The 13,917-nt window shown below is 41.4% G+C and overlaps 1 protein-coding gene across 1 annotated transcript in view; it reads right to left on the bottom strand.

Annotated features, from left to right (window-relative positions):
- Positions 1–13,917, bottom strand: part of ALK (ALK receptor tyrosine kinase) — a gene marked incomplete at both ends in the record, with an annotated part of 306,152 nt that overhangs the window by 73,871 nt on the left and 218,364 nt on the right. The window contains one exon of the mRNA XM_082277250.1: positions 510–641. Coding sequence (XP_082133376.1) covers positions 510–641 — 132 coding nt within the window. The remainder of the gene's footprint in view (positions 1–509; positions 642–13,917) is intronic.

Below are 13,917 nucleotides of genomic sequence, written 5' to 3'. Positions count from 1 at the left end.
ATCTATCTTGTGCTGTATGTTATTGGACTATTGACTCCTGAAGAGAGGGTAGAAAATCAGAGGAATTACAAAGACACAGGAGTTGGTCAAAGACAAGCTACTGGCTCTACTAATTTTTCATCTTAGAAGTTTTCTCCTTCCTCTCCCCCCCCGCCACATGCTGCACTACATTTGATTAAAGGCTCTAACCAGCTACACATTTCATAATTCTGTAAGGCATCTAGCTCTTCAGGCTATACTTCCTTTGCATTTTTGATCAGGACACTGGAAGTGATGAAGCACTGAGAGCATGTTAAGAAGCTGCTGCAGAACTGATGTAGACGAGCCCAGAAACATGAAATGGTGTACTCCAAGCAGACCCCCAGAAAAACAGCATATGTTATGGGGGATACAGGTCTTTTGATAGTACCAAATGAGTCTGTTAGTGCTAAAGTATCAGACATGAAAGTTCAAACCAATCAATGCCTCTGGAAAAGGATGGTACAACCTCGGGGTTAGGATTTACTCACTGCACATATCTCCCTCATCTTCTCCCTCAGCGCAGTCCTGGATGAAGTCACACGCCTGTCCCAGCCTGATTGCCGTTCCATTCCAGCAGCTGAAGGAACCCTCCAGAGCCATTTTTGAGAGAGCAGCAGATCCTAGAGGAAAAGAAAAAAACAACAAAAACACTTCAGAAAACCAAATTCCTTTCAACCAACAGGTGATGGCATCCTGCATAACACTGAAGGGACAAACACCTTGTGAAATCTCCTCAATTCAATACTTACCCAATAATTACTTTTTTGACTTGTTTAATCTTGCTAAGTACCTAATGGTCCAGCTAATAGAGAATTTCAGTTCCCCAGGCCTTTCTGGTGCTATAATATGGAAGGCAGCTTTGACTTCTGGAGGGCTTAAATCCTGCAGCCTGCGCTGGTACTTCTCAAGAACACAATGCACATGATGGGTTTTTAATTGTGTGAGTTTACTGCTGCACTGGCAGACCTGAAGACTGATATCCTCTCTATCTAGCTCAAGAGTAACATGGCTACAGCATTTAGAAAGAGCACAAGCTTTCATCATCTCTCCTGGCAACATACATTACCTTTGCTTTGGGTGTATTGTGTCATCATATTCTCAGCAGAAGAGAAAACAGTTCAATCTCTACTTGTAGTTTTCTTTCTCTTCGACACCTACTCCTGCTCCTGCATCCTGCACTCCCTTGAGTCAGGGAGCCCACAGCAGACTACATCTACCAAGAGACAAAAGTCACCTGTTCATTTTTCCTGTGCTAAGCAGCAAAAGACGTCCAGACATGTGCAAAGGAGCCATCTCCTATGAAATGAGGTCATCAAACACTACAATTAGAGGTCAGTCTCATCCATTCAGAAATGATCCTGAGTAATTTTCTCTAAGAATCATCCTTTTCTGGAGTCACTTTATTCCCTTGACAGCTGAGAAGTCAGATATCAAGCAGCCTGACAGGTACCACTTTCCTTACTGTAGGAATTCTCTCCTCCCAAGTCCTTTGTGATGATGCTTAGGACAAGGCTTTCTTTTTTAAATTTAATTTTTTTTGAGAGGCCCATGCTCTAGATCAGACACCTGAAGGAGGCAGGAATTAGTTCAGCAACACCCTGAAGTCAGTGTATTTGGAGGAGGCTAAGATTGAGAAATGCCAGAGTTCCTTTCACAAAAATCTGAGTGTGAGTGCAGTTGACTGACACCTTCCTGACTGCCAAGATGTGCTTCCAGTCACTGCTGGAAGACAAGCCCAGAAGAACAAAGAGATCTGTGCTGTGAATTCCCTATTGCAGCCATAACTGCCCTGTCTCATATGAAATGGGTAAATGCTCCAAATTAAACCAAAGCTTCTGGGCAGAGAGAGACATTGTTTGCCTAACTCATCCATGCTCACTAAACAGTGCAGCTACATCATGTTCTCTGGTACTACAGGGAGCTGGAAATTACTGGTGATTCAATTAGATGTGCACTTGATATTTTTATTTATACTGCCTGCCAAAACTAAAAATTAATGAAGCATGCAGGAAAACAACCACTATTTCTCTACAAGCTCATTTTACGGTGCAAATCATTCAGGAGTGGGGGGAATACATCCCAAACCCCTTTAATAAAGGACCATGGCTCCTGAAAAGGATGCTCTGTGTTAGTGTCAGCCCAATTTTTTTCCTTTCCTTGGAGCAATTCTGGCTTGCCACATACAGGCTGCACAATGCCCTTGTATTTCAGTCAGGGTCAAGGCATGACTACAGAGGAGAAGCTTTGCAAGAAAAATAGACAGAGTAACTCGGATTTGGCTGCTGACAATTTCTGTGGGCTCCTTGGTGAGGATTTATGGCAGTGAGATGGTATCTCCCTTGGCTTTGCTGAACTTCCTACTAAAAATGCATTCTCAGAGACACCGCTGAGAGCCTTCCCTATGTGAGGTGCAAAGCTCTTCACATGCCACAAGCCAGACACAGTGGGGCCCAGGTCAGTGTGCAAATGGGCACTACAAAGCTGTAAGAAGTGACTCTGGTAACGCAGTAGGTGATCCCTTCTCCTAGGGGTGTGCAATGAACCTGCGTAGCACCCTGTTTTTGGAAGTACCACCTGAAAAAAAGTTAGGAGACATGTCCCAGAGCACTTCCAGGAGTTAGCAACATCATGACATTCTTAAAAGATCCTGAAATTCTACTGAAATTCAGCAGTACTCTTGTCTCTCTGAATTACCCCATAGATGGTTTTGAACCCCCTGTTTATTACCAGCTTTCATGTCCCACTCAGTTTATCTGCAATCTTTTCACAGTGTCCATGTTTTATCCCAGCAGCTACAGAGATTTAGAGGAGTGCTTACTGTAGGCAATGGGGTTGTTCTGTTCATTCAATTCATTATAACTTTCTAAAGGCACTCACTTTTCCAAGCACTCAACTACATGAACGCTAACTATAATGGAACCAAGGCATTCAGGAGAAGTTACTTGTCTTCCCAGGTGTTTTTTGTTGCAGCCTGGGAGCACAGTTCTCCTGAAGCCAACTGACTAATATTTGAAATATGTCAGTTGCAACTGGGAATCGGGCAATTCCAGGAGCTATTCCTCCAAAACAAAGCAGCAGATTTGCATGCTCATTCATCTCTGTGGAGACAGGGCTTGAATTAGCTCAGATTTGCATTAGACCAACATATACGTGCTCCTTGTATAGGTTAGAGAACACAAATCGCAAAGCTGCAGCCCGTGGAATGGCTGGGCTCTGTTACACTGCATGATTTATTCCTGTCTTGTTTGCTTGCTTACTGTGTGCACAAAGGCAAAATGAATTGGAGAAAGGAGATGACTAACTAGTAGAACAAATAGATAACCAAAAAAAGCACAAATACAAATAATCTTTTTAATGGGCTACTTAATGCAGATGTTTGCATCCAAGCTCAAGGAAACTCAAATTTTAATTAAAATACTTTGTAAGAAAAACAAACGTTTGATCTTTTCAGTTCCCAGCCCAAATTACTCCTGGCAAAACGAACCAGAATGACCTGGATCACTGAGTGAAGTGGCCTCAACTCACACACAGAAGATGTGTAAGGAAAGGAAAATGAGTGGTATCAAATGAGTATCAGAGTAAAATTTGTGGGAGACATCCTTTATATTTACAGCAGTGTTTATGTAGCCAGTGGCACCCATAAATTACAGCAGTAATTAAGCTGTACCACGGCTGGCTTGGAGGCTTATAAATCATTATTTAAACAGCAGCATTAAATAAATGGCATTTCAGGCTCTAAATTGAAAGTAGAAACAACTCCTTTGGGAACAAGTGCTGACTTTGTACCTCACAGGTCCTGCCTCTCAACACAGTCCAGCCCCGGCTGTGTTCAAATCCAGTACCAGACCCTGGACACAAATGACAGCCTGGGATCTTTACTGCCCATGCTTTTGGACTTGGTTTCCATATATCAGGATGGAAAGAGGAAAATCATGTGCCTTAGCCTAATGCAGGACCAGCAATTTACTGCTCAGACTGTGGGACCCAAGGGGATGTATTTCAATTCTCAACAGATTTTCTCTGACTTGGGTTTCCTCTTCTCTCCTTCCCTGTCCCTTGACCAGCAGAAAAATCACAGTGTGCTGTCAAGCTCTGGCAAGTCTGAGGAGCATGGCCAGAAAGTTCGGGGTGTTTGATCACTGCAAAATGGGAAACTTCGACTTCCTGTCACCACACTTGGCCAGGTGGGATGGAAGAAATTCTTGTAGGCATCCACAAAAATATCTCTTATCTGGAAAACTGGCTATGCTGCTAATTATCATGCAGGGTTTAATGAAGCTGAACATAATTATACCTTCACATGCTACATTCAACTTCTTAGACCATAATTTTTAATTCTACTGAAAGCTTTTGGGACAAACACAGGCAGGTGAAGCACTCCTGTTCAGCACACATTACAACAGGGGAGCTTAATAGGACAGTGCTTGATTGCTGCTTAAAAACTGTCTCATTTGTACTCCACAAAAATTCCAAAGACCTGGCATAAATGTACAGTGCTGTCCCATTTTACCAGCAAGAAGCTTCTCTCTGGGCTATCCTTGAGGAGCTGAATTGGACATGATTGGGTTGATTTCAGTGGTTCTCAAGGCAAGACCCTGTATGCCCACAAGGTGAAAAACTTCCATTTTTAATTCCATGTATGTAGCAAAAAATACCTACCCATGAAAGTCCACCATGTTTATCTAACCAAATGTGTTACCTCTCAAAACAGAGGAAGTTTCCTACTGTTTAATTACATCTTTTAAAAATGTTTTCCAGTGGGCTAGTGCTGCAGCCTAATGTACCTCCACCAAATGCCACTTAAAAATGTGGGATTGTACAACCTTGTTGATGATGTGTGTCTGTCATAACAATTTGTCATTAACTTCTCAATTTCACCTGCGCCTTCTTTGGCTTGAGTTCAAAGCTTTGACTCGGGTATTTACAAAAACATTACTCGGGGCATTGACAGGTTGTGAGAAAAAAAGAAAAGCTGCTGTCTAGCTATAAAAGAATAGTGAGAACTTGGGGGAGTTTCTGATTATTGATTTTTCCATGGTTTGCCATTTCTGATGAGTACATATTTCCTCACCCTTTAACTCCAATTCTCCAGCAGCACAGACATTCAAAGGCTGCTGACTCACTTTGTGCTGGGGATAGCCCTATTCCAGGATAGCCATATTCCAGGACAAAGTAAATTTGCTATTTCTACAAGTCACTAATCCCCATGCTTTTACCATTAGACAAGCTGGAAGGTATGAAATAAAGGAGGAAAGAAAGTGAGAGAAGCGAAAGATTAAGCTCATGTTTGAGGGGAGCAAAGCCATCCTTGGCAAATGGCCATTGAACTCCACATGACACAGGGCAGATCACATGAATCAGAACTTTCACAGCGAGCTACACTGCTCCCATTTTCCAGCCACCCACCCCAGGACACCTGTATCCAGATCAGCAAGGAACCTGAGTAGTTGCAGCTGCAAATGAGACCAATGAGAGAAATACTTGGAAAACACATTGTCCTCAAAAAATGCTTTGAAAAAAGGGCTGGATTCTATGTTTCTCACACCAGGAAGCCAAAATTGGTCAACGCTTCATAATTTCTGACTTCAATATTTGCAACAGCATTGTTACTGTTACTGTCATTGCCGAAGGATGCAAGTGAAGCCACATTTGTAGGAAGAAGAGTTCACTTTTTTATTAGACTGCCTGCTACAGGCAGAAAAAACAGCCCGTGTTTGTATATGCCTAAAAGCTCACCCATTTTTCCAGTTACATAAACTGCCTTCAATCTTCTTACTTCACTTCCTAAACATAAATGGGAATAAACTCATCACAAGAGCTCTGTGATGTTCATTTCATTACCACTTGTGAGGAACTAAGATGGTATGATAACAGGCATGAAAAAACCTGTAAGGAAATAATTTACTCTGTCTTCATAGTGCAGTTTGAATAATTTACAGTGTAAAATGAACAGGGCCATACCTTTGATGAAGGCAGGACAGAGGGTAGCAAATAACTTCCCATTGAGAGAGCATGCTAAGGGTGCAGCATTCCCACAGCGAGCTACTACAAAGGGAGAAAACTGGCTCATTAGAGCCATGTAGAAACAGAATTTTCACCTCAAAGACAATGTCAACATTTCAAAATGTATCTAACCAGAAAATAAAAATCTCCAAAGTTCTCACAGAACAAAAGATTCAAATCAATTCCAGGTTAGAAAACTGACTTTAGGGGTTTCAACACTTAGTAATACTGTCATAAACCCCAGAAATTTGAAAACACTTGAATTGAGACAAAAATAAAACATTGGGCAGGAAACTCAAGAGGGGACTTACTGGTTTGGAACCCACTCATGCCAATAACTCAGCCAGCTCAGTTCTAATGTGCCGTCCCTCTCTGCTGCTTCAAAGTAGGGATGCTGTGTTTAGTATACAAATTTCAAACATCTGCTCCTTCCGCATTGCCTAATGCCAGCAGGATTGCTTACACAGAAGAGAGCTCTCAGCACACCTGAGGAGCTGGCACTTGCTCACTGCCACATTTCAGTTGCAAGAACTCTCTCCAGAATTGTGCAGCATTCAGACTACTCAGGCCCTCTGTGTTCTCTCAGAAATGTTTTTGCCCAGGTCTAGTTGCTTTTCCTGCCTTCTGACTGAATGACTTCCCAACAATAATGTTGGTGTGATGTATCGCCCCTGAATTTACAGAGAAAAATAGCTTCGTTTAAAAACTATAATGAAAAAAGAATGTGGAAAGAGAAGTTAGATGGATTTCACACTTTCTCAATTTTCAATTAGGAAAGTTGGCTGAGGGTCTTCACAGTTCCTGAGACAACAAAAAATCGTTGAGTGCAATAAATGACATGATAATGTTTTCCCCTATTAATCTTGCACAAAATCTAGCTGTTTCTTTTGTTTTTTTTGTTAGGCCTTATGGTAACATATGTTACGTACCAATCAATAAGCAGCTCCAACTGCACATCCAAAAATTAACAGTAAACAACTAAACAGCAGCAGTGAATTTTATAATGAAAGTGTGATTTTCCATCATGCAGTGATACCTACATATTCCGTGGCATCTACTAAATTGAAAAGGGCCAAAAGAGATGGAGAATACTTAGTGTATGAAATACTGTGCATGCATAGTCAGTGGACCATTTTTAAATTTCATCTAACACAGTAGATCTTTAAGGCTTTCATCCATAAATGTGAACATTCTGACTTAGAATAATCCAGTGGGATAGAGTAATTTTATTAAAATCCCAAATCTCATTTCTTTTGGTTGCTTTTCATTGCCCTTGTTTCAGTATCAGGCTGCATTTACTGTTTGATTCCCCTTTTCTCTTGGGTACTATTGCATCTTTCTAGGTACCACTGCACCTTTGTGAGATTAAAAAACACCAACAAAAACACCTCTCCCCTAGGTGTCATTTTTCTCCTAAAACAAGTGAATGCTGTATATTTGTAACAGTAAGAAACTGGTAAAAGGAAAAAAAAAAACCCCAAACAAAAACCTAAAAAAAAAAAAGGCCAAAAAACCCCTTTTCTATGACTTCCTGTGAATTTTTCAAAATACATACCTTGTATAGGGAAAATAAAAAGTTCCAAGTTCTATTATTAGCCCAGCTATTCCCATCAGACCTCTCTGGGTCTGAATAGGCTTGGAGACCAGCTCTTATCAGCCAGCAATCTTTTCCATGGGAAACACCAGCAGACTGATTGCTGGCTCACTGAAAGATGAATGCTGCTTGCCACATGGGGTGGACGCTGACAAAATCATGAGGTGGTTAAGATCTCTAAGCTTATTTACAGACAACAGGAAGAGATTTAGCACGGGTTCTACATCAGCATCAGATACAGAACTGAATGTGAAATAAAACAAGGCTGCTGGAGAAAGGACATGAAAACTGTGCTTCCAAACCTCATGTGTGGCTCTTGGGGAAACTGTAAGAGCTGATTAGATAGGAAATACATGTAATTTTCCACATTTTGCTTCTTAGAAGGCTTAGTTCAAATCCATTTTCAATTATTAAGGTAAGTGTTTGCCTCTTCCAGTTCTGCAGTTCCAAGCACAACCAATGCTGCCGCTGTACAGAGCAGATTTTTTTCAATTCTTGGTTCTTAAAAACAGCACAACAAGAAAACCACAAAGATCAGTAACATTTAAAGATGAGGAAACGGAGGTACTTGTCAACCAATTTCAATCACATAAATGAGCTTGTAAATTGCTCAAACCAGATTCTCTCACTGACTCCTGCTGCTTCCTGTACCAGTTGGACTGAAGATGGCCAGATTCAAGTCAAAAGTAGAGACTGGAGAATATTTTCATGGCTCGTCAAGAGCTGATTTCACACATGTCAGATATAACCTCTCTCTCAACCCTGCAACAGCAGCATCTCAGCAAACCCTCTTTTAACATTGCCAATCCGGCCAACAAGAGATGTATATTCATATGCCTGGTCATGAGAAACACAAATAAAAGTATGAGATTTAACTATTCAAACAGCATTTTAGAAAGGAATCAGATTTTTCATTTCTAAAATGCAATTCTCTTTCTGTAACTGTTTTAAGCACTCTCTCTGCTTTAGATGTCAGCAGTGTTAAGGTTTTTGGCCTCACTACAGATGGGTTGCTGGGGGTGGTAGGTGGAATATCACAAATCAGCACAACCCTGAGCATGCACTCAGTAGAGTGCACGGACTCATCCTCACACCACAGCCAATGCCTTACTGTGCAAAGCAGTGGCCCCACAGTGGAAGACCAATTGTTGTTCCAGGTAGAAGCAGAAGCTTGCTTGGGGAAGAAAGTTTCCTGTTGTGCCCTTTTCCACTGTGCCAACCTCTACAGTTGTGTGAATGCAGCAAGCTGTCATCAAGCAGCTGATTTCCACTTTGAAAAAGTGAGCAACAATACCTCAAACCCACAAACAATAAGCAAAATGAAATTGCACATGAACACTTGCCGTGAGGAAGAGCAATAACGACACACAACAGGTTTGCCACTGGGAGGGACTTCATGTGCATGGATGCTTTTAGTTCTGGGGAAGCAGAAGGAAAGTCTCGGTGTCACCCTACCTCCACACATCGCTGAACACCAAGAAGTTATGGATGCAGTGACTCACGGGTCACTGTTCCAGCTGGATGCACCAACAACTGCCAACATCTCAGTGCTCTGAAGCCAGTCCAGAGGGACAGAGGGCCAGCACAATTCTGTGCACTTCTCTTCCAGGCTGTGCTTCAAGGCCTTGCTATGCTTGAACAACATTATCCCACAAGCAAAGCTGCTGAAGGTCAGTGGCCCTTAACATCAAAAAGAGCCTGGAGAAGGATGCCTTCCTGGGGTCCACATCTCTGCCCAAGGACCTCTATTAATGTTTGAATGTGCACAAAACTAATGAATTGGGAATGCTTACTGAAAAAAAATAGATGTCAGTGAATAACCCAGTGATTAGCTCCGTGTAAGCCAAGATACTTACTGAAGATATCAGGGAAAAATGGAAGAAGGGATAACATTACAATTCCAACATCACCACCCTGGTTTCAGGCCGTCTCTCTACTCCCTTGTGGCATGCTGAAAGACTCTTTGGTTAATGCTTTCCATGTGAGATCACTTTCCAAAAGTATATGGAGATGCAGAGAAGATTGCAAGAGCTGACCAGTATCAATACAAAGAATAACCATACCCTGAGGCTGAGATACCTGTGGACTGCCAGCCACAGTAGAACAGTTAGACTAACAGTGGAATAGTTAAATAATATTAAAATGGCTTTTGAACTTATTTTAAATACATAGGAATTTTAACATTTTTAAATGATAGGAATTTTAACAAACAGTTGCTGTGAGTAAAGACAGATCAAGGAGACAGAACATGTCTTCTCCCTCTCTCTAAGTTTTCTCTAAGACCTTTACCCTCCAATGAATAGATTGTGCAATCAGCTCTCAGGAGATCTTATACAATTACTCAGAATGAGCAGTCATTTTCTTATCAATTCTCATCTTCGAATTTGGCACCATAAAGCGTATGCCTACCCAAAATATCCCTTTATATCCTCTTTGTCAATAAGCTTTCTGTTGAGTGCAAGCCCCCCTTCAAGATTTTTCCAACCCATCTTGCTAATGACTCAGTTGTCCATTAATTAATCACTTAATTACTGCCAGCAATAGTATTAAATTCTCACAAACTTGCTACCGCTGTTGTTATGTAAAATGCTCCTCCCAGCCAGGTAGGTTTCAGCAAAGCGTAACACCTTGTTGACTTTAGATAAATCAATTTATAAAATGCAAATGTACCTCTTCCAGGTAAGGAAAATCCTTTATAACTGCTCAATGATTCATTATACAAAACAAAGAATTAGGAGGACATGCAGCCCTTAATCAAGTCCTAGCAAACGTAAACATTGTAAAAAAGAAGTGATAAAAAGAGACTATGAAAGAGTAGCCCCACTGCAAAGTAAATGGGGTTAGTTTAGTCTTGTGGCAAACAGAAGTAGTAGAGTACCCTCGAATACCCAGCCATACATGCACAGTATTCCGAATGACTGGCAATCAAAAAATAATTAGGTGTACCAGGAACTAAGAAAAGAGAACTATAAACCAATTTAGCAGCTACAGGAAGTCATGAAATTAGGTATACACTCCACCAAACATCTATTGGATCATGGTGCAGTTTCAAAGAAGGTATTGGCAAAAAATACCATCAGTTTAAGAGAGGGTTACAGTAAGCAAGCTGTACTGGACAGGACTCACTTGACAGCACAAAGTACACAAACACACTGAATAATAAAAATAGAACCACCAAACTTTCTTTTGGCCATAAAGTAGACTAGGGAGACCTAGAATCTACTTTACATGTGCCTACATGTGATCTTGAAGTATCAGTTTAAAAGACTGATTAATCATTAACATTAATTTTTGTACACATTTCATTAGGAATTCTCTCTGGCAGGGGCTATCTTGACAAGGGCAGCTGTCTTAGGGGACAGACACTCTTCCTGTTTCTTACTCTGCCCCACTGGTCACAGTATTTGTACTTCCATTCACCTTAAGCTGCCCATGGTCATCTCTGTGCTATAGTAAAGTTATACCGAGTGCAAAGGTGCTGTATGTCCACTATATAGTTTTTACAAAGAGAGTAGTTAAAATACCTGACTTCCAGCTCTCTCAGGGCTTTAACTTAATGGGATGTGGATGCAGTTCACCAGCCATAAAGCATGTCACTGGCTAACTGCTTACCTCCCTGCAGAATCTCAAAGCCAGGAAAGCAACCCGCAGGACACAGGGAATCTACATGCAGAAAGTTTACTGAAATACCAGCAACAAAATCAACTGCCCTACTCCTTACACCAGGAAGAATGCTTTGCCTCCTTTTCCAGGATTTCTTGAGAGACAGCAGTAGGACTCTTACACAGCTGGAGTTACAGCAGTAGGACTCTTACACAGCTGGAGTTACAGCAAAGGCTCTCAACTCCACTTGGACCATGCCCTTCCTTCCCATCCCACAGGTCATTACTGCTACTTTTTAGTGAGCAATATAATTTTAAACAGTCTGTCAATGAGGTATCACAAAGATGATAAAAGTGCCTTGCCCTAGCATCTAATGTGGATAAAATCAATGATCCAAGGTCCCATGGGCAGTGACAGTCAGAAAGCTCAGAGGCCTCTGGGCCCATGGCAGCAGCAGCTGCATTCTCTGTTCAGCAGAGCAGTAGGGCAGGTAAGGAAATGGTGACCTGGCAAAGACAGGGTGGAAAATCCAAGTTATCGGACACCCAGGGTGTTCTTGAAAATAAAAAGCCTGGCATCCTTTTCCCAGTACTCAAGGCAATGAAGAAAGAATTAAATAATCAAGGACTGAGCACAAAACAGCCCAAACACAGCAGCCCAGCATAATTTCTTGAGGTCCTTCAAACCAGACTCCACCTGCATGTGCAGGGGCCTTGCACTGCTAGCAAATCACCTCCAGAAATGCTGCCTATCAAATCAGGAATCTGATGGTCAGGTTTTTCAAAATGGTTCTTATGTTGTGACCTTGAATGAGCCTCTTTACTTGACAAAGACCTTGGATAAGTCTCTTTTTACCGTGACAGAAAAAAACCCCTAAAAAACCATTTTGTGTGGAATATGTGGCCTTGCTACTTTTAGAATAGCATTTTTTTCACAGAAAAAAAAATCTCATTTTTAAGAGCTATCTAAAATGAAAATGTCCCCTGTAGAGGAAAATGTTTGCTCAGCAGTACTTCAAAAGATTTTATTTGACCTGAAATAAAACGTTGGTTAGCTCCAGGAAACTTGCTATTGTTCAAATTTTTTTTTTTTCAGTTCATATATTTCATGCTTTCTTTATGCCTTTTAACATATTTTCCAATAAAAAAACCACCTAGAGTCCAGGGAAAAGGTGTGAAAACTTGGTTTCTTCCATTAATTTTTTTGTTTTGTTTTGCCAAAACACATATTAAGTTTGCATTTTGAATAGCTTTGTCCCACCAGGTTGCTTTTTTAACAAGCTAGAATAAAAATGAACACGCTGCTTATCCCGTGTAACACACAAAGGCTCTCAAGTGGAAGGCAACACCGAGTGTGCCACCAAGTGCTAATGAGAAGCACGGAGGGTGACAGAATCACTGCAGTCATTGCCACATGCTAATGCAGCATCTGTCTGAGGAAGCTCTAGGTCATTTCAGCTCAGTCCTGTCCCCAGAAATCTCCTCCCTCAGTGCACCAAGGAGACAACTCTTTACCACGTTAGTACTGACAGGGCTGACGATGTTCTCTCCATTTGGTGCACATCAAACCATGCAAATATTAGCAAAACTCAGGTTTAGCTGAGGGAACCTCAGATGTGGAAAGTAGTAAAAAAGCCAACCATGAGGCCTGCACAGTCTCACGTGGGCACTGTAGAGTTATTACACTGCTATTTCCATCTCAGTGAGAAGCAGCATGGAAAACAGTCAAAGTAAACTCAACATTAAAAATTTCACTGACAATTAAGATGACAGATTAAACTGATCTACATGCAATCTGCAAACTGATTTGGCATTCACTGATTAATGCAGTAAATTAGATACTAACATCTCACATGCAATGTTATAAATCACTACCTTCACTCAGCAATGCATATTTGGTGTCAAACAATTTCTGATGCTGGCTAAGTTATTAAATTTTCTGTAGATGAAGCACTGAATATCTCTTACAGTTTTAGGATGAGATTATGAAAAGAGACTTTCAATTTCTGATCAAAGTTACTTGATACTAATAGAACTGCTCGGATTTCCAAAATTCAAGTGGAAATTGCTTCTCACTGTAGTGGAAAACAGCAAAACAAACCTAACAGCCCCAAGTCTGGACCCAAACTTCTTTTAAGTGGACACACACATTTGAAGGTAGAGAGATGCTTTACAAACATGATTTATTTCTCCAAAATGGTGCTTTCATGAAATGCCCATCTCTGAGCTTTACTGATACTTGGTAAAATACAGAGCTCCTGCTTGAGGAAATTGCAGCAAGAAATGCCACAGAAGGGCCCTGAGATCTGAGTATTTGGCCCAACTACTGCAAAAAAGGCAGAGTCTGTCTCTTATGCTTTTTTATGGATGTTGTTCACAGACCCCAAGTACTTTCAACTACACTGTCACAAATTCACAAGGTGAGGGTATCCCCCTCCACAGATCCCTGGCAGTGCAAGGCTCCAGCCTCAGCAACAGCACTTCAGCTCACAGCTGTCAGCACTAATGAGATAAAGCAGACCGTGGTGAGATCCTGGAGTTATTTGTAGCTGTGGTACAGGTAAGTCCCTCTGGTTGCAGGTAGGCATCCTTCCCCAGCTGCATTGGCAGGAGAGGTTATTGCCTCCATCTGTTCACGACCGCTTTCCCTCCTGATCCGCTGATGAAGCAGCCTGTGCAAGTACTCCCTAATTTATT

This window comes from Coloeus monedula, assembly GCF_965178545.1.
Source record: "Coloeus monedula genome assembly, chromosome: 2".
NCBI lineage: Eukaryota > Metazoa > Chordata > Aves > Passeriformes > Corvidae > Coloeus > Coloeus monedula.
This window is presented reverse-complemented; position numbering and strand designations above follow the sequence as displayed.